The sequence below is a fragment of the Nicotiana tomentosiformis genome, chromosome 2 (assembly GCF_000390325.3).
Source record: "Nicotiana tomentosiformis chromosome 2, ASM39032v3, whole genome shotgun sequence".
NCBI classification, from domain to species: Eukaryota; Viridiplantae; Streptophyta; class Magnoliopsida; order Solanales; family Solanaceae; genus Nicotiana; species Nicotiana tomentosiformis.
This window is the reverse complement of record NC_090813.1, coordinates 142,732,102-142,758,408: the sequence shown is the minus strand read 5'-3', so window position 1 is coordinate 142,758,408 and position 26,307 is coordinate 142,732,102. Positions and strand designations below refer to the sequence as shown.

Below are 26,307 nucleotides of genomic sequence, written 5' to 3'. Positions count from 1 at the left end.
AGCTTGTATTGCTACTGTGGGCAACATAGAATGCACTTTTTTTTCTTTAGTTGAACGAATGCACTTCAAATAGGAGTAGGCATAATAATTAGAGTTTTAATTAATGTCTTGCAATTATAGAATATTTTTTTCATGATTTTGACAATTTTAAATCCCTAAATATTAGGAGCTCAGTAGTTCAAATAAGGAGAGGAGTTAAATTTTTAGTTGATTTTAAAATCTTAAATATTAAGAAAATTATAAATGACTATTTTGTCCAATATAAACTCTATTTTAAAATGGTAAAAAAGGCGAACGACATTTCGTAAGGGCCTTCGGGCTTTTAATATAACCAGTATCTGGACACGCGCGTTGCGCGTATATCCTATATCGATTAGTAAATAATTTAAAATATCACACAAATATTAATATAAAAATAAATATTTGAGTTATAAAATAAAAGTTTAAAAAATATAAAGAAAGAAACCTTGCTCCACAAAAGTGCTTAGATGTTTTATTGCTTGAACTTTCATTAAGGATAAACTTAGATTATTATGCTGATGTTCCATTTAGCTATTTTAGACAGATCTAATCAGTCTCGAATTTGCATGCAGATAAATCAAAGCAGACTTTCATTTGTTATATATGAGGTGAAACTGCTACTTGGATTGTGCAATTAGTAAAAACAAAAAGAAATAATAATGATACAAATTTTCTATAGTCATGGCAAAATGGTTAAAAATAAATCGTAGCTACTCGGCAGCTTGATCATGTGCAAAGTAAAGTTATTTCATATCAGAAGGAAAATCTATCAGATAACTCAGTTAGCTAATTTTTAGGTACAAGATTTCACCTCAAATGATGTTAGAACTTAGGTCTCAGAATCCATATGTAAATTTCTTGAAATTATAGGTAGAAGCATAATCTCATGTATAAGTTGGACATATTCATCTAAGATAAGAAAATAATTGTGTCATTTAAAAAGGAAAAAAATGTACTATGAGATCAAACCAATAAAGTTATCTCAAGATGACTAAAAAGTAGCAAGTATAGAGTGAGTTCAAATATCTAAAGAAAAAAAGGCTCCAAAACAGCTAAAACAAACCGCACATATATATATATATATATATATATATAAATCACATTCTCGATCAAAGCGAATACATGTCGATCAAATAGTCATCATGTTAGCAATAATTTTAGTAGTAAATCCGCATACCTCATTATTAAGTGAAAATAGGTCTAAAATCTTAATGACCATAATGATTGCTTGAGGCCAAGACAATTGGATTTTGTATAAGAAGATAGCAGGTTGTTTCTTTAGCATCTGTCATGGCAAAAGCTGGTAATTACTAGTATTTTGTATTATGTTTTAATTGAAATTATTCAAAGGGGTAATTTACTTTAGATACCTACTTTATTTGTTTTCAAAGGGGTAATTTACTATTTTGTATTATGTTTTAATTGAAATTATTCACTTGTATAGGAACTCTTGTAAAAATTAGATTGAGTTTAAAGGATAAGATAATCGTTCAGTTTTTGATGGGTATTTTGGTAACTCAATTCTCAACGTTGGATTTCACACTTATAATATAGTATGATATGATATAAATATAGATAGATACTTCTTGCTATGTAGGTTAATTGTCTTCTAACTGTTTTACACTGAAATATTCAAAGAAAATTTATAATATTCCAACCAGTAAATTCCCACTATATATTGCTCCACTAAGTAAAGACCTAAAAGGACACAAGCTTCTCTCTTACTCATATGAAAATGATAGCAAACATTTAGAATTGACCAGAAATCCAAATATGAAGGTTACTTGAATCATCTCTCATCTTGCTTCTACCAACTACAGACTATACAGTACACCATTTAAGCAAATGCAAAACTGCCTCTTCTCTTTCACCATCAAGAAATAATAGAAAGAGAATCTGCGCATAAAATGACAGCCATGCCATGCCTTTTAGTTTTTACGAAATCATCATCAGTCAACTCCTAATCAGAATCGTTAAGAATTCTTAAAATAATAGGAGTACTAGATAAGAGACGAAAAAACAACCCAAAAACTCCTAATCAGTACTAAATCATTACAGAGCAGCTTTAAAAAAATAATAACTAAGAATTCTTAAAATAATACTACTAGTAAAATCTCACTCCATAAAAAACAGAAGTAGCAGCAGCTAGCTTCATACCCCTACTAAGCGAAGGCGCAAATGATAGCAGCAACTGATCCAAAGGCCATATAGGTGTTAAAGTTCAATGAACCAGCACTGGTGCAGGCTCCGCCTCTGGATACAGAATTGAACAAGGAGGGGTAGCAAGAGCTTCAGCTTCTGGAACTGGAGGAGAATGATCCATATTTGTACCCATTTTATCCTATTTTTATAGAATGATCCATATTTGACCCAGTTTAAAATTTAAATAAATCAATTATCCAACCCGTTTTTAATTGGGAGGGTTGGACGGATACTTGCTTATTTTCCCAGCACTATTCCAGACACACTACATCTCCGTCATCTAGGAGGCATTCATCAGAATCGGAAGTACTCATAATAGTAGATTGCAGTTCTTGGCAAAAGCATTCCAACCGTTCAACAGTAAACCAGTCTTCTGTCATCTATAAAGCAACACCAAATTGCAAAAAGCATCCAGCCACAACAAGGATTACATAATTTCTAGAAATGTAACAAGTATGAAACTTTCACAGTGAGGAACTTACGAAGTAAGGGTAACCCTTCGAAATGCTAAAATTTTCTGGAGCACTCTCTAAGAAGAGGTTTATGTAGTACAAAACAAAATTGCCACAGTCTTCATCATTTCTCTGCTGCGGAACCTGAAACCTTTTATATGAGCATTGGCATTGCAAAAGCACCGAGATTAAACAACGACACAAAATATTGTCACCTTTGGAATCATTAGAGGGATTTTCCTGATCTGGTCCTTGGTTTCTGGCCTCTGCTCTGCTTTGAATAAGTCTATAACAAATCTGCAACGAAAACACTGCTATATTAATGGATTATCATTTCAAAGTAAGCCCAGACTGGAACGGTAGGCTGAGAGAAAGAAATACTTTCTGATCCCAGGTTCAAGTCTCTCAGGGTTTGCCATCTGCAAAGAATCAAGTAACAACATGCAAGGACTTCTTGCTTTAGATTGTAAACTTTCATCAAGGTGACAAAAGATCAGGAGACTCCAGTGGCCCCTGGCAATGTGGGAACTCAGTCTATAGAGACATATCTAAAATGTAGAATTCTACATAATCATACAGCAAGTACATGAAATACTTACCACAGAACAATGGGAACAAAAACATACTTTTTCGAGAATATGTTCTTTTTCGTAATCCAATTCAACACCTTAGATTTGTAAAAACGTTCTGAGTACAAGGAGAACCACAAGCTGTCAAGGTAAGTAAATGAGTCCTTCCTATCTTCTGGATGCCATTTCCATATGCTCCTACAAACAAACCCCAAAAGTTAGGCTCACAACAGAAATTGATAAGTTTTGGGGTTCTTACACTCTGTTTGGTTCCATAAAGCTGAGGAGAGGGTAAAGGAGAGAAAGTTCTTTGGTAATAGTATTCACCATTTACTTCTGGTTGTTTGAAACAGATGGAAAGGAACTAATATACTTCCTCCTTAACGTCCAATCTTGGAGGGGATAAAAAAAGCTGACTTGGAGGGGCGCCGACCTCTCTATATTTACTTCTTTTCATCTTTTACTTCCTTACCAAACATGAGAAATAACCTTTTTAACCTCAATTTTTACTTTTACCCTTCATCAACCTTTCTCACCCCAATCAAACATAGTGTTAAATTAGGATATTTAAGAGAAAAAAAGTCATAAAAACTTACTCCAAGTACCGCTCAAACTTCCATGAGCCTAACCCCTTTTGACTGTTGTTCCTCCTTGATTGACCATGAAAACGAGAAGTATGCTGTGGGATAACCTCAGAATGCCTTGTATCAGCTGTTATCTTACTTTTCCGTCCTTTTCGTGAACGTGCTCGTGGTTTGAACTGCGAACAACAAGAAGCTTGCTCTGGGATAACCTCAGAATGACTTGTATCAGCTGTCACCTTACTTTTTCGTGTTAGTGCACGTGATCGTGGTCTGATCTGTGACGTACTTGGGAGTTCCGTATTAATCCTTTCCTGATAAGTTGCTGGGGTGGCAAATTAAGATATCAGCTTTGCAACTTTGAAATAATTAGCACAACATTGATTTCCATGTTCTAGGAGGGGGGAGCAATGGTGCTCCTTCCCACTTTCTTTTTCTTTGATCAGGTAAAGTTAGACATCATAAAATAAGCATCCAAGGGATGCAACAGTACAAAAAAAAAAGTTAGCTCCTGTACATTCCTGTAACTCCTATCTAAAAATTCAATACTCCTTCCCACTCTCACAAAACTGAATATGGAAAAACTGGGCAAACATATATGCGACTTTCAAGGTTAGAATGAACTATATCATTGGTCAGTAGCTAAATCATTGCTTTGAGTGCAATTGAAGAGCAACAGCTTGCCATATCACCCACCCCCACAACCCCCCCCCCCCCCAAATCCCCCTCTCTGTGTAGAATCTGCAAGGTTGACAGAAGGTTTCTTATCTTCTTCATTAAATGGTTTGTTATCTAATACCTTGGTTTCATTATTTTGATATCTTATGATTTTCTTAAGTAATTTATTCTTATGTAAAAGAAAAATGGTTCTGTAAAAATTAGGATAGAACTCAGTGATCTATGACAGTAGCAAGCAAACAGACAATATACGGTATTAATGTGCCAAGAAATCGTACGGGTGAAAAGGTGAAAATTACAAAATTATGAGGATAGAATGTACCTTACCCAGAAAACACAGAGAATCTTACACCAGAAATCCTAATTTAACACTCTGTTAGATTAACCTTCTTGTCCCAAACTTATATCAAATGCAAGGTCTTATTTAAGTCTTGATCTGACTTTGAAGAAAACTAATCTTCCATCAAATTAAATAGACAACATGAAATGAATAAAGGCGCAGACAAATGTTTATTCCAATGTTAAAGGACTTATGTAATTAGAGATAAAGATGCACAATTCAGCAAGCTGATAAAAAAATATCTAAGGTTGCAAGGTATTAGTAATACCAGAAGTTTGTAGTCTCCCCTTTGATCTTTGCCGTCGAGGGACATTTTTAAGCAATGAGCCGTTTTGATTGAAGCTACTTGTTTATAGGGTGATATAACTGTCCTTTAACTTGATTGCTTTTGACGGACTAAATTGGCAACTTTCCTCCAAATGAAGTTTCATGTATTTAGTGCATTTGCAACAACATAAGGAATGTATTCAGAATTAAGTTATATTTTCTATCAATCAATCAACTAAGCCACTTCAAACTAGTCAGTGTCGATTATACAATGAATCTTTAATATCCATAATGTTCCATTCATTCCAGTACTCAAGAATTTGTCTCAAATTGAGACAAATTAGGAATTTTCAAATACTAAGTTTTTTTTCAAATCTCACCCTTATCCTACACTACACTGACATTCAAATCTTTAATTAAACTAAAAATTCTCCGTAAAGCATGAAACTTAATGTAAGTGTAACAACAACTGAGTCCTATTTTTAATTAAATGGTACTCCTCCCGTCCCAACTTATGTGATACTCTTACTTTTTTAGACTGTCGCAAAAAAAAAAAATACCTTTCTACATTTGGAAAACGATCTAACTTTAAACTTCTCATTTTATCCTTAATGAGATGACTTATAAACACAAGAAAAAAAAAGAAAAAAAAAAGAAAAAAAATATATATATATATATATATATATATATATATATTATAAAAGTACGAATAATTTATGCTAAATGTTGAACGACAAGAGTGGGTTGCTCTAGTGATAAGCACCCTCCACTTCCAACCAAGAGGTTGTGAGTTCGAGTCACCCCAAGAGCAAGGTGGAGAGTTCTTGGAGGGAAGGAGCCGAGGGTCTATCGGAAACAGCATCTCTACCCCAAGGTAGGGGGTAAGGTCTGCGTACACACTACCCTCCCCAGACCCCACTAGTGGGATTATACTGGGTTGTTGTTGAACGACTAAAATATCCTTGAAACTTTAATAGACTTTTATGCCCTTAAAATTTTGAGTTAAAGATGGGTTTAATTGTAATATTCCAAATATTACCCCAAGAATGGAATTCTTTCCGGATTAAAACTCCACATCCGACATCAAATTCCTACTCTACCAATATCTAGAACTTCTAATACAACTACAAATTGGTAACGTTGGAAATAATTATGAATTGGATAAACTACTAATATATTTATACTATCCTATACTATATTTGTATAGATTATACTATACAAATTCTAATTTTATATATATATATATATATATATATATATATATATTATAAAAATACAAATGTTAAGACACAAAATATTGATTGATAAAAATATCAACACCCGCACATACAAACTTTAGAGTTGCATGGTAAGCATGAATAGGTTTAAATATGAGTGTTTGCCTAACAGAATGAATTTTATTCCTTCCAATAAATTATCACTGAGTTTTCACTCTATATCTAAGATAAATAGTTAAAAAGAAACATTTACAAGTCAACAGCAAGGATATGACGTTTGGTTTGGTAGGTATGACGATCTTTTAATATATATATACGCCAATTTGCAACTCAGAGACGCTAAATCTCAATTGGTGACTACTCCTAATAAATCAATCACTTTCAAAAATAGATATACTAAGTTACATCTCAAGGTTCTCTATGACGATTGGTTTGAATGGAATGATAAGAATAAGGGTTGAATAATTTCCTAGCGATAACTTTTGTATAATATGATTTCTTCAGTATAATAAAAGAAATGTGTTTTCAATGTGTGGCTAAGAATTTAAAATTTTTAGATATAAAAATGTGTAATAATTGAAACAGAATAACGTCCAACAAAAAAAAGTGTCATGAAAGACAGTGATAACTAAATGACTTTTAAGCTTAGTTTTCTCCATTATCAATATATTTTTATCTTGAGATATATGTTAGACGTCATATACCTAAAGGCTTAACTAAAGTAAATCATAACTTCACATAAAATAGTAAATAATAGTGCATTTGTTATATTACAACTTCAATCACATAACTTTGTGACTCCAGAATATTTAGTTTTAATTTGTTCTCTATATTATGTCAAAACACTATTTATGACTTGGTTTGTCTAATAAATTATATTTTTTATTTATTTAAGGAATTGATTTCATATTGTATACATATACAATTGAAAGTTAACTACTGTCAATACACATTCTCGTGCAACGCACGATCATAGAGGCTAGTATATATATATATATATATATATATATATATATATTATTTTTTTTTTTAATTATTATTATTATTATTATTTTTTATAATGGTAACATGTATATTAATAAATAAAAACAACACTAGGGCAGTGCCAAGCCATATTTACAAAGAAAACAAAAACCAGTTATATCCACCTAAGATTACAGTGCACCTATAAGGTCTACTAGAGATTATGCCTCCTCTACACAGCTTTCTTTACACCAGAAATGAAACAAAAGAAAACACTTCATCTTGATGTTCTGTAAAGAATTGCTTGTCTTCAAAAGTTCTTCATTTTCTCTCCTTCCAGATTGTCCACCATATGCACGCAGGAATCAATCTCCACCATTTCTTCTGTCTCACTATACCCCCATTATAATTCCAACACTTCAGCAGAACACAAGTGTTTGCTGGCATGCTCCATTTAAGTCCCGCAATATTAAGAAAGAGCTGCCACAATTGGTCAGTAAAAGGACAATGAAGAAACGAATGGCTATTAGTTTCTATAGTTGTACCACATAATAGGCACCTTGAGCATAGCTAAAAACCTCTTCTTCTCAAGTTCTCTTGGGTTAGACAAGCCTTTCTTGCGACTAATCATGAAAAGCATACTACCATGAGAGGTGCCTAGACTTTCCAAACATACCTCCAAGCCAATGTTCTAACTTTGGTTTGGAGTAGAAATTAAGGTATATGCAGATTTGAATGTAAATTTTCCATTCCTGCAAAGGTTCCAACAAAGTTTATCTTCAGTTTCTCCGAGACCATGAAATTCTTCCAAGATATTAAAGAAATTCACAACCCTCTCTAATTCCCGGTCATTCAAGGCCCTCCTAAAAGTAACATTCCATCCTTGTTGTCCCCAGCAGTGTCTAAAGTGGTTGTAGGTGATGTTGCAATGCTGAAAAAATCAGGGAATAGTTCTTTGAGAGGGCTATATCCTAACCAGTTATCACTCCAGAAAAGTGTTTTCCTTCCATTACCTACCTTTATGGTGGTATTATCAACCAAAGTATTCCAGTGAAGTCTGATTGACTTCCATAACCCAACCCCATATGGACTATTAACAATGTTAGAGTACCATTGTCCATTTTGTCCATACTTGTCGCAGATGACCTTTCTCCACAAAGCATTAACCTCCAGATTATACCTCCGAAGCCACTTCAAGAGTAAACTTTGATTGTAATGCGCCAGACCAGACCGCCTAACCAGTTGAACCGTTCTCTTATAGAACGGGTAAGCCGTCAAGTCAAAGTACGTATTTGAGGATTGCCTCTCTTGCTTTAAGGTTCCTAACCCCATGTCTTTGCTTGTGATAAGGGAATTCCATTTAACCAGATGAATAGCTTCCTTCTCGCTGTTTCCTTGCATATAAAGTTCCTTCTTAATATATTCTTTTCCTCACCTTACTTGGTAAAGGAAACAAAGACATTACATATGTCGGAAGTGCATCCAAGACACTATTAACCAATACCACCTTCCACCCAAGGATAAATACTGGCTCTTCCAGATTGATAGCCTTTTTCACATCTTTCAAGAAACCCATTCCATATTTCCTGAGCTTTATTCTTGGAGCCTAGAGATAAACTCAAATATATAGTTGGTAGAGAACCCACCTCACATCCCAGTATAGCTGCTAGGACCTGGATATTATCCACTTCTTTAACTGGGAACAACATGCTCTTCCTCCAATTTACATGCAACACTGAAACTGTTTCAAATATAACAAGAATAACTCTTAGGTATTTTAGTTGATCTGCTTTGCCTCACAAAAACTAAAGAATCATCAGCATTTAGAAGATGGGTGATCTCCACACTATCTCCTTCCCTGTTGAAGTATTAAAATCTTTCAGCCAACCATTGTTGTTTGCATTTCTTAACATTTGATTCAGTCCCTCCATAGCAAAGAGGAAAAGAAAAGGTGATAAGGGGTCCCCTTGTCTCAAGCCTCTTTCAGAAGGAATAAAGCCTCCTCTGGAGAAATTCACCAATATGGAAAATCTGACTGTTTTGGTGCAGAAAGATATCCAGTTAATCCACTTCCTACCCAAAACCATATCCTGAAGAACTTTGAGTAAGAAGTTCCAATTAACATGATCATAGGCCTTCTCAATATCAAGCTTACAAAGTATTCCTGGGACCTGCCCTTTAAGTCTAGAGTCCACACATTCATTTGCAATCAAAGAAGCACCCATGATTTGTCTGCCTCTTATGAAGGCCATTTCATGCTCATTTACTAGCTTGTCCACCACTTTCTTGAGCCTCTCTGTCAACAATTTGGAAATGATTGATCTTGTATATGCTTCTTATTAGACCAATAGGTCTAAAGTCCTTAAGTTCCTTTGCACCATTCTTCTTAGGAATAAGGGCTATGTAAGAAGCATTGAAACTCTTCTCAAAATACTCATTGTTGTGAAAGTCCTGATGGTATGTATGATATCTTCTTTCACAATCTCCCAACAATTATGGAAAAACCCCATAGAGAAACCATCAGGTGCCTTGTCAGCTGCAGAACAAATATATTTTTTTATAAGGATAATAAACACACAAAAACAAATTTTTCGAGAATATGTTCTTTTTCTTGATCCAATTCAACACCTTAGATTTGTGAGAACGTTCTGAGTACAAGTAGAACCGCAAACTGTCAAGGTATTGTAAATGAGTTCTTCCTATCTTCTGGATGCCATTTCCATATGCTCCTATAAAAAAAACCAAAAGTTAGGCTCACAAGAGAAATTGATAAGTCTTGGGTTCTTACGCTCTGTTTGGTTCCATAAAGTTGAGGAGAGGGTAAAGGAGAGAAAGTTCATTTAGTAGTATTCAGCATTTCTTCTTTTCCGTCCAATCTTGGAGGGGCTAAAAAAGGTTGACTTGGAGGGGAGCCGACCTCTCTACATTTACTTCTGTTCATATTTTACTTCCTTGCCAAACAAGAGAAATAACCTTTTTAACCTAAATTTTTACTTACCCTTCACCAACCTTTCCTCACCCCAACCAAACGTAGAGTTAGAGCAGAAAAGTACTCTAAGTAACGCTCGAATTTCCATGAGCCTAACCCCTTTAAACTATTGTTCCTCCTTGAACCACGACAGCAAGAAGTAGGCAGTGGGATAACTTCAGAATGCCTCGTATCAGCTGTTATCTTACTTTACGTCTTTGACGTGAACATGGTTGTGTTTTGAACTGCGAACAACAAGAAGCTTGCGTGGCATAACCTCAGAGTGGCTTGTATCAGCTGTCACCTTATTTTTTCATGTTAGTGCACGTGATCGTGGTTTGAACTGTGACATACTTGGGGATTCCATATTAATCCTTTCCTGATCAGTTGCTGTGGTGGAAAATTACGATATCAGCTTTGCACCTTTGAAACTATTAGCACAATGTTGATTTCCGTGCTCTAGGAAGGGGAAGCAACATTGCTCCTTCCCACTCTTTTTCTTTGATCAGGTAAAGTTAGGTTTCATTCAATAAGCATCGCGGGGATACTGAGTACAAAAAAGAGGCTAGCTCCTGTACATTCCATTAACTCCTATCTAAAAACTCATTGCTCCTTCCCGCTCACAAATCTTGATATGGAAAATCTGAGTAAACAGATATATGACCTTCAAGGTTAGAATGGACTATAGCATTGGTCAGTAGCTTAATCATTGCTTTGACAGCAATTGAAGAGAAACAGCCTGCCACATCACCCACCCCCCAACAAGAGAACCCAACCCTCTGTATAGAAGCTGCAAGGTTGATGGAAAGTTTCTTATCTTCCTTATCAAGTGGTTTATTATCTGATACATCGGTTTCATTATTTTGATCCATTATGTTTTCTAATTTGTTCTTATCTAAAAGGAAAAAGTAAAAGAAAAAAAAAAGTTCTACTAAAATTAGGATAGAACTCAGTGAATCTACGATAGCAGCAGCGCCAATAAATGTGATTCCGATCAAGCCCTAGTTTACCCTATAATTGAGAGAAGAAATATTTTTTTCAAAAAACAACTACAAGGTTGAAATTAAAACCTTCTCACTGGACGATAGAAGAAGAAGATTGAGTAAAGAGGTAACCTGAAGGGTTAAGAAGGGAGCTGTTAATGCTCTTTACCGTCCCTCGACGCTTGCGCTTCGACATTGTTGTTATACTATTATTCGCACTGGCTTTCACCGGGCTTTCGATGAAGGAAAGACCAAATACCTTAGGAGTGTCAAATGCACAAATTGTATTCAATTTAGAGGACCATTGGCTTCTGTAGACTGTTTTACCCTCTCTCATTGCTTATTCAGAGCCAATTTGGATTAATTGGGCCATGTGTGGTGATCCGTCATGTCATCCTGCCACATAGGAGCTATTTGACATATATTAATGTCACGTGGAAGCTTACATAAGAGTAAGGCTACCATTTGCGAGAAAATTTAGATAAGTATGGACATTTAAGGATCTGCTATGAAAGTCCTTGAAATCTTCTAGTAGGCTTGTAGAGAATTCTAGAAAACACTTTTATCTTGTAAATATTAAGTACTTGTGTAACAGTTAATATTTACACACTAGCCCCTAGGAGACTAGTATATAAAGGAGACCATTCATTTGTATTTTACCAAGCAAATAATTCAAATTCTCTCTAATACAAAGATTCCTTTAACAATTTTCTTGTGTTCTTTCTAACAATCTCTTAGCTATCTTGAGTGTAGTAAGGTTGATTTGGCATAGCAAGAACGTGAGTAAGTTGTGCAAGATCATGAACAAATTGTCAAGTGTCGCACGTGTACTTAGTTAACGACTAAGGACGTGACAACGTGGTATCAGGGCAAAGGTTGCAACTAAGGGAATGACGAACGACGGAGAAATTAACGCTGGCAATACCTAAGCCAGCGTCATCCAAGATGTTGCTGGCAAAAGTGGCCGTAACAAAATGAGGAATGCCACCAACAAGATCCAGGAGGTGCCATCCGAGGCTGTGTCAAACGAAGGGCTTACATCCCAAGAATCATTTGCCACTGAGGCGAGCGAGGATGAAGTGGAGGTCCTGCCCGAGGACGTCTCGCTCGGTAAATAGTGGGTGATGAAGATGAATGCGGGGATAGACGTCGTGGAGATCTTTGGCCAACGCTTGGGGAAGGTGGAAGGCACTCTTAGCGTTCTTGAGGGGCACACTCTTGAAGAGATTGAGAGTATCCGAAATTACTTGGAGGGACGTACACAGACCGAGATGGAACTGAGGTAAACCATCACTGCTTTCATGGAGGCTTTAAGTACTATCGATGCTATGAAGGCAAAGATAGAGTCACTTGAGGAGCATATTAGTGTTGGCGTGACCGAGGTAGCCAGCAATGTTGTGGTGACAAGGGAGGCCAAGATCGAGGCTCCCAAACCCCCCGTGTTCAAAGGTGTTCGTGATGCACAATAAGTGTAAAACTTCCTTTAGCACTTGGAGATCTACTTCAAGCACGGCAAAGTGAGGGACGACGAGGCCATGATCAACACTGCACAGTTGTACCTCTCAGAGACTGCCATGCTATGGTGGAGAAGGAAGATGGCCGGCGTGGATAAAGGTCTATGTACTATTAGCACGTGAAATTAGTTCAAAGCCGAGTTCAAGCGACAGTTCTTTCCAAACAATCTATATCCCGTGCTGAATTGATTATTTACAATGACATGTATTTTATTCTTTTCTATATCATTATTAACTCAAATCTTTATTTTAATACTATTGATATTATTTTATAAAAGTGTGCATTTCATGACTCGCATACATGTGCAACGCACGTGGCGAGAAACTAGTATTAAAAAATGCACGAAATCCCTTAGCGAAAGACTTTACACTAGATAAAATAGTCATTTAATTATTTTCTTAATATTTAATAATAATAATTTAATTTTTTTTTTTTACATTCAGAAAATAGCCATTTAGTTATTTTTTAATATTTAGGGCATTTAGTTATTTTTTAATAATATGATTTTGATATAAGAAAATTGAAATGCAAAAGGTATGCATAACTTACGTCTCTAATTGAATGAGTTTATCTTAGTAAAAGTTTAAAAAAAAATAGAAGACTATGTATGAAAAATATGTCTGATTCTATAAGGGTACAATAGTATTTCCATTACCCTTTAATCAAATAAACCTTCTATAATATTTATGTACCAAAATATAAATACATATTCTAATAATATTAAATTATCATATATTATTATGATTTCTTTAACCCAACATCAAATTTTAGAAATATTTCCAAACTAACATTTAAAAAGCACGTTAAGTATACATAGTTTAATAGTATTTAATAATTTTTTAAAAGTTTATACTTATTGAATGGGATACACGCGCAAAGTATGTACCTTAAACTAGTATATCTATATCTATATCTATATTATTATAAAAGCACGAATGTTGCACGCTAAATGTTGAATGGCAAAAATATCCTTGACATATTGATCGACTCTTTTAACCTTAAAAAATTAAATTAAGCTTCATTGCATCTAGGATAAAATAGTAACAATCGCTAATTGAATTCCTAATATTTATGGTCTTTGAATTAAGGCAAGTATGATTCAATTTGCACGGGATTCTAACACCAATCAAGTGTCCTACCTATTAGCGAAGACACACAAATCTCACGCCATTAAACCACTATATAAAGTGATATGAATTACATTTCTCTTGTAGTTTTATATGGTGCAAGCTGTAACGATCTCTCCCCCAATTTATACGAGACCAAAGAAGTAGTTTATGTAGTGTTATAACTAAACTTCATATTATGTCCTGTTATCTAAAACTTTCTTTCTATTGATGCTGCTAATTATAGCTACTTATGAGATTGTACTATGTTGTTGTTATTATTGTTGATACTGCTAATCATAGTCCCTTGTCACTTTATTATTATTTTTATTTAACTAATTTTTGTTAGAGTATTTGGGACTTGAAGAACTTCTTCAATTGTTCACGGCCAAAATAACTTTAGCAATAAACACGTCGTATAGCAACGGAAAAATCAATCTCTAAATAAATAAACTTCCAAAGTTACTATTCATATGTATAATTACATTACCAATTTTGTCTTCATAGAAGTAGTATTTTTTAATAAATTCACGTAATCAAACTGTCTTCGCAGAGAGTACTAGAATAAAAATTACTATAATCACAAAATGGAATGAAAGGTCAAAACAGTACATTGACCTCTTTATAGTATAGTCTAAACTCTAAAGTAATAGACAGAAAGAAAAACTTAAAATTACTTCGGATGAAAAAACCAAGCTCTACAGGGCAACGATTTTGACGGGACTCTTTTTGTAGAGTCACTATTTTTCGTTCTCTTATTTATATTTAGGAGCAAATATTTGCCTTTCTTTATTTGTTATGTTCTTAGGAATGGAACAAAATTGATTCTTTCTTAAGAAGGTAATTTCCTCTTTTATTTGCATTACGAATAAGAATTCTCGGAATTGAAAATATTTGATTCCTTCGTTAAAAATACATTTTCCTTTTTATTTGAGTTAGAAATTTTAGGGATGCTTTTAAAACCTTTTTATTCAGTTTAGGTTAGGAATTTTAGGAATGTATTTTCTTACTTTAAACACAATTTAATTCCTTCTTGAAAAATGCTACTTTATTAAAAAAAAAATCTTCTGCGAGTTTGCCTTTAAATATCCAAGATTAATTTATCTTTTTATATAATTTTGTGCTACCTAAAATTTAATATTACTTGATCATTGCATGTTTTTAAAGTAAATAAATATATTAAATAAGATATGACCATATTGCATATTTCTACACTATCAATAAATATAAATACTATCTAACTTGATTAAATTGATTATATATGCAAGTTTAGACGATGTTTGATTTTTTCCCCCCATGTAATGACAATGATTTTTTGCATTTAAAAGATTTTATTATTTTTTCCATATTAATTGCTTTACAACAATCCATATATACATCTTTTATAGAAAATAATGCTTGTATTAGGGTAGATTGTCTACATCACACCCGTTGAGGTGCGATCCTTTTCTGGACCTTGCGTGAATGCGGAATACCTTATGCACTGAGCTACCCTTTAATTGATTAAATATTTACGTGCAACGCACGTACATAGAGATTAGTTATATTAAAAGTACGAATGCCCTTAACGAAATGTCGTTCGCCTTTTTTACCCTTTAAAAATAAATTTAGCATTGGACATAATATAATAGTAATTTAATTATTTTCCTAATATTTAGGAATTTGAATTCAAGTAAAATATTACATATTAAAACCTTCCTTATTTAACATACTATATATGGAATATAATATTTAGAACTTTAAAATTAATTAATTTTACCTAATAAAAACCTTTTCAAATGTGAACTATTACATGAAACCTTAAATCATTAACGTGGTGGTAAACAAAAGCACTTTTTTCAGCTGTATTTTGAATTCAAGTTTATGTGACATTCAAATATTCAATCAGATAATAAATAATTGATTTTATTCGGTTGAATATTTCAATGATTCGTAGGCACAACAGTAGCACTTTGGTCCAAACTATAATATGTTGAGCTTTGTCGTAAGTTTACTCATTCATATAATATTTATTTTACAAATTAAAATTAGAATCTATAGCTCATTATTCATTTTCTAGTATTCTTATGAAGGATACAAGGAAATCAAGGTTCAATATATGTGTTTTTTTGCTTTAAATTTATCATTCATATTTTCGTTCAATTGTTTGTGTTTATTTTATTAATTAAGTTGACGTGTATACATATGTTTGAGTACTATATATTTCTCTACAATTATGATGTTCGTCTAATTTTTTTATAGTATAGGTGTTGTTGGATCAAATTAATATTAAGAAAAAGATTGGATGATGAGAAGAAAGACAACCCAAAAAAAAAAAGTAGAGTTAGAATCAAGCAACCAAGAGTTGTGGTTTCATGGATTAATTATTTTACGTATACTGAATAAATGTAGAAAAGACTTAATGAAAGTGAATAATCAAAATGATTGAATTATCTCACAATTGTTTGAACGACTTAATGATTGATAATAACAACAACGTTTTGAATTTATTAAATACCACCCGAAGTTAGTATTATAGCGTTCAATTTCCCCCTCTGTAAAACTTATGCAAAATCTAATACCAAGTACGAAGATTAAGTTAGTTATTGCAAAAACCAAATGCTGTATAAATAACGAAATTTTATAAGGAAATTAAACTCCACATCAAACATTATACACTTGAAAATTGGAAATCGCAATTAAGATTAACCATAAATCTGTGCTTTATCAAGACAGACCTTTTAACACAGGAAACACAAAATTAAAGCAGTAGGTCATACTGTCACACAACTCCATAGTACATGCAACTTGAACCATATAACTCAAACGTAACTGTCGATCAATGACTTCCTCATCTCATCAACAATAGCACTAGGTTGAGCCTCTCTCAACTTGAATACGCTTTCAATAACGGACAACTCTGTAGCAGTAGTGTCTGAGCCACAAAAGGCAGTCCAGTCATTGACAGTCAATCCAGCACCTATCACTTCACTACCGCGGTTCACTGTTCCCGCAACAAGAGGAACCTGAAGGAGAGTTGAAAGTTCGTCCAAGTCTTCAATGGACGTATGAGGATGTACCTGCTCCAGCACGACGTTTTAGCAAAATGAGGCAACAAAACAACACATTTCTAGTTTAGCCCCCAGACCTGTAACAAGCAGCAGTCATCACATGGGCAAATACTACCAACACCCGATGTTTACACTAAACCAGATTAATTTATCATGGGTAAGCGACAAACTGAGGTGAGAATGCACATCAATTAAATATGGCTTAATGATACAAGTGTATGTTAACACATGTTACTCATTCATTGGTGTATAAGCCGTGTATGTTCAAACGTCACCCATTCCCATTATTTAAGAATGTAAACTTTTTTGACAAGGCTTTAAAGAATGTATACTTACCAAGCCTCCCCTGTTTGAGAAAGAACAAAAGCTGCCAACAAGAATATTCCCTGCTATTGTCTGCCTAAAAACTTCCACACCAAGAACATCAGCGATCATCTCTTCAGTTTCCTGATAAAAATAACATTTGACAATCTTAGGTGACCGTACCCCATTAATCAATAATAATAAGAGTAAATGCAACAACTAAAGCTCTATGACAATAATGTAGTGAGTCTGCGTTGGTTGAGGTAAAACAATAGGATAGAAGAAGGAAAAGTAAAGGATGAGGGTTTAGCGCTAATATGAGGACGATAACACTTGATTAGGAGTAAATAAACAAGTACCTTTTTCCATAAACAAAGTTTAGCACAATATAAATAAGGCCAAGAAACTCTACAGATAGTGTAAACTGTACTGCAGTAATAGGATATAATATGTAAGAAAATTCTCCTGTTGCACATTCATGAACATTGAAACAACTCACTGATGCAGTATTACATGACGAGGATTAACTTGCTTAAACTCAAGAGAGTTGTTCAGTTCTCTACATAAAACAAACTATAGACAAGACGCCAAGGAATGGATAACCACGTGCTTCCAAAAGATATAAAGTTCACTTATGCCTTGTCATTTATAAACAGGGAGGGGAATAAATATCAGAGATCTATACAACATCATACCAATTTGTAGCGGAAAGTAGCCAACGGATTGATTACCTTGTCAAGGTCTGTATGCGTAAGAGCCACATGATCATTGCATGCTATGCAGTTCCCCAGGGCCGACAATCGCTCGTCAATGCGCTGAACCACAACTCCATCCGGCAGACTGTTCCTCAAGTGCTGAAGTTCTTCCAGCAGAAACATAAACAAAAAGGCAGAACCAAAGTCAAAGATGTGAGCAGAGTCAATTCAACTTTAGTGGGGGAAGCACTGTATATCACAAAACACTTCTGTCCCACTAATGAGCATGGGATTATCGAGTGATAATTAAACGCTGGTCTGTTGAAATTTCTTTTTACGCATTTTTATCTTTACTATTGTCGTTGATCAACTATTATTTAAAGGAATAATAATCACACGATCATCTTCCATCATACATCATTAGAAATGCTCGCACTACCTCCCAAGTAACTAAAACAGAAATAGTTGCCTTTCCTGGTGAATCTAGCCAACTGTTACGATCCCAAAAACACTTGTTTCGCGCATCCTAGAACCACAGTAGGGGCAACTAGAAAGGGAATCCCAGAATGAGCTAATATGTAATTATTATCTCAGGTTACCCCTTAGTGCGGGTATGGGGCACTTCGTCAGCAGTGGTTCGTTTAGCAAGCAGTCTTATTGCTAGAAAGCACACACAGCAAACAGTAGGAGAGTTCGAGTGTGAATAACAGGTCCTAAAAACTACTCCCAGAATGTACATTGATATGGATTCAAATAATGAAGTTAAAAATAACTTATCAAGGCAGTTTTTCTGATAGGCAACTTATCAGGGCAGTATTGTTTGCCCAAAGATAAGTTACAACTTACAACTCAAAGTAAATAGCTAAATTGGTATCATTTGCACAAAGATGAGTTACACATTGTTTAAACTGTTTGTAGTTAATATGATTTTTGCAGTCATCAGACAGGCTCAAGCCTAGTGCAAGAGTTCAAGGCCTGCGGTGCTGTAGCCAAAACTTCCTTAATACTCTTTTCCTTCCTAACCCGCATAATTGGATGTAACATGTGACATAATAAAATTTCTCAAAGGCTCAGTTTGAACAAAGTGATTCAAAACAAATCCATTTGCACAAATCACAATAAGTTGCAACTTTAATAGTCAAGACAGAAGCATATTTACCATATTTAATGGGTTCATATTTCCTTCAATTTAGGTGGGTATCTGAAACCCTTTTTTAGATATAAAACTTTTACATATTGCAAGGTTAACATAGGCATTGATTTTGGCATGATGATGATATGAGTTGAGCTTAAAGAAAGAAATGAGGATTCATATCGCCGATCCTAATTCTGTTTGGGACTGAGGCGTTGTTGTAGTTGTTGTTTAACATAGGCATCAAAGTTGTTATTAAATTCTCCAATTTGAAATCAGCTGATCCAAAATGACCCAAGTCCTCATCATAAACCCAAATGCAAGACAAATAAGTCAAGAAAGGTACATACATAAGATGAAAAAATATAGGTACTAAATACTAAAACATATGTAGGTGACATATGTGTAAGAGATGATTAAACCACAAGAAGAAGCTCCAGAAGTGGCAATCTAAGACATGCCAGCATAACCAACAATGATACAACACACAAAGGCACCCAAAGGTGTTGCCTAATGCCTAGTGGTCAATGAAGTGGATGCGAACCTCTGAGACAAAGGTTCAAATCTCAGATGGGACAAAAACACAAAACACTAGCTGATTTCTTCCCATGTGCCTAAGCCTTGGTGGGTAGACTTACCCGTTACCTGTGCTAGCAGGATATGACAGGTACCTAGTGGAATAATAATGGAGGTGTGCGTAAGCTAGCCCAGTCACCACCATTCCAAATAAAACAAGGATTTCTATATTGGAACACTCGTCCAATTACAAATGTCTAACTCAAGGATTTACAAATGAAAAACTTGCTCAAATATATGGTTAATCACAGTATAGTGAGTAAGGAAGATGTATCTACAGCATGGTTGATTATATAATTACCTTGATCTGTAGTAGTGTGAGGCAAGAGAAGCCCATTTTTGTTTCCTGCACAAGATCAGAAAAGTGAGGAACTTAATTATTCCAATAAAGATCAGTTGGCAACAGGACCTTAAAGTTCCAAGATAGCTAGAGTTGTTGCCACGTACCAGCACAGAGTCTTCCAATTATCCTCGTTCCTCCAATGGAGGTTTTGATCACTGGGATGATGCCTGCTAACTCCGACTCAAACGTGCTGGAAAAAAATACAGATCACATCATTTTCACTGAGTTCAGAACCTGGAAACTAGATTAAAACATTGAGGTACAGCTTTTATTTTTGTGATAAAGACATAGGTCAATTTTCAAAGGTGCTAAATTGGGAAGAAGGAAAAATTCAGGAAGAGGGCACACAAATCCTTTCCCTTTTCCCACTTTCTTCATTGCCATTCTCCACACTCCTCACTTAAGTATATATTCAATCATTCTCTTGTTTCCGCTGTTTTCACTAGGAAATTCTGAAAGCGCAGCTCCAGTATTTTCTTTTTCAAATCTTTTAGTTTCAAACTACATAATTTTCCAATATTAAGCAACAGATGATTCGAAGAGCCAAAAAAAGGAACCTGTAGAAGTTCTCAGAACCCCCAATAGCTACCAAGCAATATGCATTGGTCAGCTTTGAGAAAACTCCAATTTCACATGAATTTTCAAACTGAAGCCCTGCAATCATATTAAAATCATTACAAAAATAACCTAATAAATAAATTATCCAATTTGACAATCGACTAATTACTCACTAGTAGCCATTGCTAGCTGGAAAATACAGAATCGCTAGGAAATTAGAAGACCTGTCAATAGCCAAAATGACACACACATATGTTAACAAAGAAAAATAAAGATAGCTACACACAATTCTCCAATAATACATGCTATTCAATTAATCGACTATGCTGTGTTCAGCTTTATGAATCCTCTATAACCATTCCCTGTGTATTTTACTAAAGTTGAAAATATTCAATATCAAGTTCTTTGATTGCTAATATGATCTATGCATACTTGATTAGATTAATTTGAACCCAACTTGCAATCTCAAACCAACTCTGGCAAAACCGACGTTTGGATAAATAAGAATCACAAACTCAATAGATATTAACGTGCCAAGACCTAAATAAATATTTCATCTTTGACCTCAATATTTTCTATGTTTTTTATTCATTCGAAAAGTAAGCACTTTTACTAATAACCAGACAACAAAATCATCTAATTAGGAATCAGAAAATCATCATATATTTACGTGCCTGCTAGGATGTAAATAAAAATTCATCTTTGAACTTAATCTTCTTTTCTTTTGTTCATTCATTCGAAAAATAATTAATAACCATTAATACTAATCACCACTCCAGACAACAAAAAATCATCACAATAAAGGAGATACTAGAAGAATGCAAATTAATATGTTAAATACTTCCGTATGTAGTAGGAGCAGACACAAAACCCTAATCATAGTTCGTATACTACAACTAAAAAATCAGGATTAGGTTTTTGCGGCGTGATAAAGAGAGAAAGAGGGGAACTTTACAATTGGATTGCGCCGAACAGAGAGATATTTTGCAGGAGAACTCGGCGGCTGAAGAGAGGTTCGTAGCTGCCTGTGATTTTATTGGCACTGAAGAAATAGACACTTTATTTCAAGGTGGGCCGAAATTAATATCATCTAATAGAGTATTAAAAAGGTTTGGGCCTGGGCCCAAATGAAATAGAATGGAAAAACAAGAAAGATTTATCCTAAATAGCCACACAACCGGTTGCTTAAACTAAAAATAGCCGGCGTGTGTATAATATATGTATATAATCATATATAATTAGTATATAATATGTATATAAATTAGGAAAAATAAATAACGAATCTTACCTGCTATTTGTATGAAGATTCCAAAAAACAAACCAGTGACCCCAGCCTGATGGTATTTACCCGATGTCTGGTCTCTATATATGGGAAAATAATGTAATATTACTTGAAGCCCAAGTAATTCTTAGATTTCTTAATCAACTGAAATTTGCTTATCAAGAAAAGTGAGGCTAATTTTGTCAACCGCATGAGAGAACTTGCCGAGAAAGAGAAGCAGTGCAGCCTAAAAAGGTCCGATTAGTAAACTTCAATATCAAAGTGAATATTGCACAACTAAAAAACAAAAATATAGAGGATTGACTTAACAAAAAATCGCTAGAAGGGGATGCTTTAACAAAATGAACCAGTTTTGAACATAACCCCTCCTATTTTTCATATCCAAAGTTACTTTTTGGTAGTCGTACAGACTCATACTAAATTAACACTCTAATTAAATTGCACATGGAGGTAATGCTCAAGTTTATGTCATGGAGTTTAAATTGCAGTAAAAAACTGTTTGTCACTAGCTATTTTTATCTGTGACAACTGATCGTTTATATTGGACTTACAACATGCTTTTAGTTTAAATAATCAAAGTGAAAATCTCATCACAGGTCTTTTGCTCTTCTTGTAAACTAGTAGTCGTACCCACGCGATGCACGGTCGATATTAAAAAATATTAATAAAAATAAATTATAACCGGGCTTGTTTGAACATATTAGATCATATTACTATAATAAATTTTAATTTTCATCTTATTTGTCAATACGATATACCCAATAATAAATCTCTATTAAATTAAAAGAAACTTATATAATTATCGAATAACTTTTTTGTTATGTATTTTTTTAATTATATTATCCAATCTTTAGTATTATTATTACATTATTAATAGAAATTTTTATTAGCATATTACTTTATTTAATATTTTTGTCTGCTACTCTCATTCTAATATAATAGAAGATATATTTTTATTACTCTTGAAATATTTTTTTATTTTAAATTATTCTATTGTTCTCAATAATATTGTCTGAATTTTAATGAATAAATATATTTTTTATTGTAAAAAAAAAGAAAATGATTTTAAAAAATAAAAAATTAACTAACATAAACCAACCTTCACCCACATTTGAGTAGTTAATTTTAGGTAAGTCAATTGCTTTGTGTCATTTTTTTTTTCTTTTCTTTTTTTTAAAATAAAAAGTGTACTTATCTGTTAAAATCCTAGTTCCACGTGAAAACTACCCACAAAGTTGCACTGAATTAATATGCTCGAGTTACTAGTAAGATGAAGGGAGGACCAAACAAAAATAAAATGAACGTACTTTTAATATGAAATATTTTCTAAGTTACTAAACATGTATCCAATTACCAAAATTTTAGTAGATATAATCAGTTTTTAATATTAATTGCATTAAAATTTTATTAAAAAGATAGCCAAATGCTGCAAAAAATAAGTTAGTCCATATTTATCAATTACCAAAATTTTAGGAGATGAAATCAGTTACCACAATCTTAGGAGATATAATTTAATTTTTAATTTTATGGCATTAAAAATCAATTAAAAAGATAGCCAAAATCTATGGGGGAAAAAAAGCTATCACATATGTATCAGTTGCCAAAATTAAAGGAGATATAATTAATTTTTGTTATAAAATAAAAGCAACTTAGTAAAACATGAACAAGACATGTTGTTATGAAATAAAAGCAATTTAGTAAAACATGAACAAGAAATTGAGATAGAGAGAAGGAAGAGATTTTCTTCTTCAATTGTGTGTATTTTCCTATCTATTACAAGGCCTTTATATAGGCATGAAAAGTGAAGAAAAATATGTCATTGAATATGTCATTAAGCATAGAAATATGTCATTGAATATGTCATTAAGCATTTGAGAAGATCATGGAGGAAGAGTAGACATCCACCATAATTTGATTTTTCTTATAACACTCCCCCTTGGATGTCCATAGACAATGTACCTCGTTAAAACCTTATTAGAAAAAAAAACCCTATGCGAAAAAAAATTCCTAGTGAGGGAAAAAGAGTACACATATTTAGAAATACGCCTTTTGGTTGCCTCGTTAAAAACCTTGCAAGGAAAACCCAGTGGGACAAAACCTTGTAAGGAAAAAAGAGTACAACGCATATTAACTCCCCCTGATGAGAGTATCAATTCACATCCTTGAGCCTTCGCATCCCAATCTTGTACACTAGTTTCTTGAAGGTTGACGTCGGTAGAGATTTGGTGAACAAATCAGCCATATTATCACTTGAACAGATCTATTGCATATTAATATCACCATTCTTTTGAAGATCATGTGTAAAAAAATAACTTTGGTAAAATGTGCTTTGTCCTATCCCATTTTATGAATCCTCCCTTCAACTGGGATATGCATGTTGCATTGTCTTCATACAAAATTGTGGGTGGTTTGTCACACTTCAAACCATATTTGTCTCGAATAAAGTGTATTATAGACCTCAACCATACACATTCTCGACTTGCTTCATAAATAGCAATTATCTCATCATGATTAGATGAAGTAGTCACGATTGATTGCTTAGTCGATCTCCAATATATGTCAGTGCCTCCATATGTAAACACATAGCCTGTTTGAGATCGAACCTTTTGTGGGTCATATAAATACCCAACATCGGCATAACCAACAAGATCGGGACTGCAATTATTTTCATAAAATAATCCCATACCGATAGTCCCTTTTAGATACCGCAATATGTGTTTGATTCCATTCCAATGTCTCCTTGTAGGAGCAGAGCTATATCTTGTTAAGACATTAACTGAAAAAGTTATGTCAGACCTTGTAATGTTAGAAAGATACATTAGTGCACCAATTGCACTAAGATATGGTACGTTGGGACCAAGAAGCTCTTCATTATTTTTATGAGGTCGGAATGGATGTGCTTTATCCATATAAAATCGCTTTAAAATCATTTTAGTGTATGTTGATTGATGGACAAAAATTTCATCTTTCATATACTCAATTTGTAGACCAAGACAAAATTTTGTCTTTCCAAGATTTCATTCCAAATTCTTTCTTTAGATAGTCTACTACTTTAGGAAGCTCTACTGCTTTAGAAAGCTCCCTAGGAGTTCCAATGTTAAATCATCAACATACACGGTGATTATAACAAATTTAGATCCAGATCTTTTTATAAAGACACAAGGACAAATTGAATCATTCTTGTACCCTTCTTTCAACAGGTACTCACTCAGGCGATTATACCACATGTGCCCTAATTATTTCAATCCGTATAAGGATTTTTGAAGCTTTATTTAATAAATTACTTGGAAACCTTAATATGCTTCAGAACAATTTAAATCCTTCAATGATTTCCATTATACGCATATCATGTTTTTCTTGTATTGCCAGATTAAAACCTAAAATGGCGACATCCACCACAGGAGAACATGTCTCTATATAATCAATGCCAGGATATTTGCAAATCTTCTTGTGGCACAAGTCGTCTTTATGTCTATCGACTTGACCTTTTTTTTTTTCCGCACAAGAACACATTTATACCTCAACTGGCTTTATACTTTCAGGTGTTGGGACTATCCGTCCAACTTCATATTTTTCATGTGAAATCAATTTTCATTGCGTATTTTTCATTTGGCCAATTATTTATCTGTCCAAATTTCATGACAGATTTGAGCTCAAGATCCTCGTCAATATTAATAATATTGAGCGCTATATTATATTAACAATATCGTCGACGATCATTTTATATCGGTTCTACTATTATTCAATAAAGACATAACTTATTGAGATCTCTTTATCTTATTATTTTCAGGTACCTGAGCCTCTCCCATGAGGTCTTATGAAGTGTTATGTCGTGGTACTCTTCTAGAGCACTTGCCTCCTTATTATGACCATCTTGAACATTTGCTCCTCTCATTCTTCAAGGAGTTTTATCTTTAGAACCGATTAGTCTATTATGCTTTATGCATGCCATGGACTCTATTCATTATGGACTTTATTTTATTTGGAGTATTAGCAGCTGAATATGACATTTAGCTTTGGGTCAGCAAATACGCCCGACAATATTTTACAAATAAATTATCACTTGAACTTCAAGTTCACATTTTCTCGTACGAGGATCTCGATGTACTCATAATAATTCATTACATGCATTACTTTTTTAGCTGCCCATTTTTTCCCCCTATTGTTGGGATCACCAACACATATCCCTAGCCTTATTTGGGGATCTATCTTTGTGCACTGTGGTGGAACAATTAAATCATATAGCACATTCATATTTCTAGATGAAAATTATTTGGTTCATGACCCTGAACCGATTGTGATAGGGAGAACTTATCATAACTTGGCTAGATGCTTACAAGTGCTGTTGTATATTAAATAATACATCAAATATCAAATTTTATTTTGGCAATTTTGTTCTCATAACCAATAGTTTAGATATAATTGGAGGCATACAATTTCTACTAAACCAACTTGGATTTAAACCAGTATTATCAAGATAAATCATCATAATTTATATTCTGAAAC

The 26,307-nt window shown here is 33.8% G+C and overlaps 2 protein-coding genes and 1 long non-coding RNA gene across 3 annotated transcripts; all 3 read right to left on the bottom strand.

Moving 5' to 3' along the window:
* Positions 1–1,918: 1,918 nt before the first annotated feature.
* Positions 1,919–11,535, bottom strand: LOC104085644 (uncharacterized). The gene is made up of 7 exons (XM_009589735.4): positions 11,374–11,535; positions 3,841–4,150; positions 3,275–3,442; positions 3,057–3,188; positions 2,891–2,972; positions 2,706–2,819; positions 1,919–2,603 (listed from the first exon to the last, which is right to left on the bottom strand). Exons 1-7 carry the CDS (start codon positions 11,435–11,437, stop codon positions 2,475–2,477), a joined length of 999 nt encoding a protein of 332 aa, XP_009588030.1. The 5' UTR covers positions 11,438–11,535; the 3' UTR covers positions 1,919–2,474.
* On the bottom strand, positions 7,427–11,367 carry LOC117274061 (uncharacterized). Its single transcript, XR_004504127.2, has 2 exons — positions 9,919–11,367; positions 7,427–9,826 (listed from the first exon to the last, which is right to left on the bottom strand). It is a non-coding gene; the product is annotated as an uncharacterized lncRNA (long non-coding RNA).
* A 4,926-nt stretch (positions 11,536–16,461) lies between the features above and the next one.
* On the bottom strand, positions 16,462–21,567 carry LOC104085643 (eukaryotic translation initiation factor 6-2). Its single transcript, XM_009589733.4, has 8 exons — positions 21,475–21,567; positions 20,693–20,743; positions 20,519–20,615; positions 20,066–20,151; positions 19,920–19,964; positions 17,947–18,077; positions 17,249–17,359; positions 16,462–16,921 (listed from the first exon to the last, which is right to left on the bottom strand). The coding sequence occupies exons 2-8, from the start codon at positions 20,700–20,702 to the stop codon at positions 16,664–16,666; spliced, it is 738 nt and encodes a 245-aa protein (XP_009588028.1). The 5' UTR covers positions 20,703–20,743; positions 21,475–21,567; the 3' UTR covers positions 16,462–16,663.
* Positions 21,568–26,307: the final 4,740 nt, after the last annotated feature.

Excerpts from the sequence above, each read along its gene's own strand:
- LOC104085644 (XM_009589735.4), bottom strand. The coding sequence starts at position 11,437 with ATGTCGAAGCGCAAGCGTCGAGGGACGGTAAAGAGCATTAACAGCTCC. Across the intron at positions 3,443-3,840 it reads AAGTTTGAGCGGTACTTGGA|GAGCATATGGAAATGGCATC; the intron begins GTAAGTTTTTAT and ends GTTTGTTTGTAG. Across the intron at positions 3,189-3,274 it reads TTTGTTCCCATTGTTCTGTG|GGGCCACTGGAGTCTCCTGA; the intron begins GTAAGTATTTCA and ends CCACATTGCCAG.
- LOC104085643 (XM_009589733.4), bottom strand. Across the intron at positions 18,078-19,919 it reads TCACACTACTACAGATCAAG|AACTTCAGCACTTGAGGAAC; the intron begins GTAATTATATAA and ends TTCTGCTGGAAG. Across the intron at positions 17,360-17,946 it reads CGCATACAGACCTTGACAAG|GAAACTGAAGAGATGATCGC; the intron begins GTAATCAATCCG and ends TATTTTTATCAG.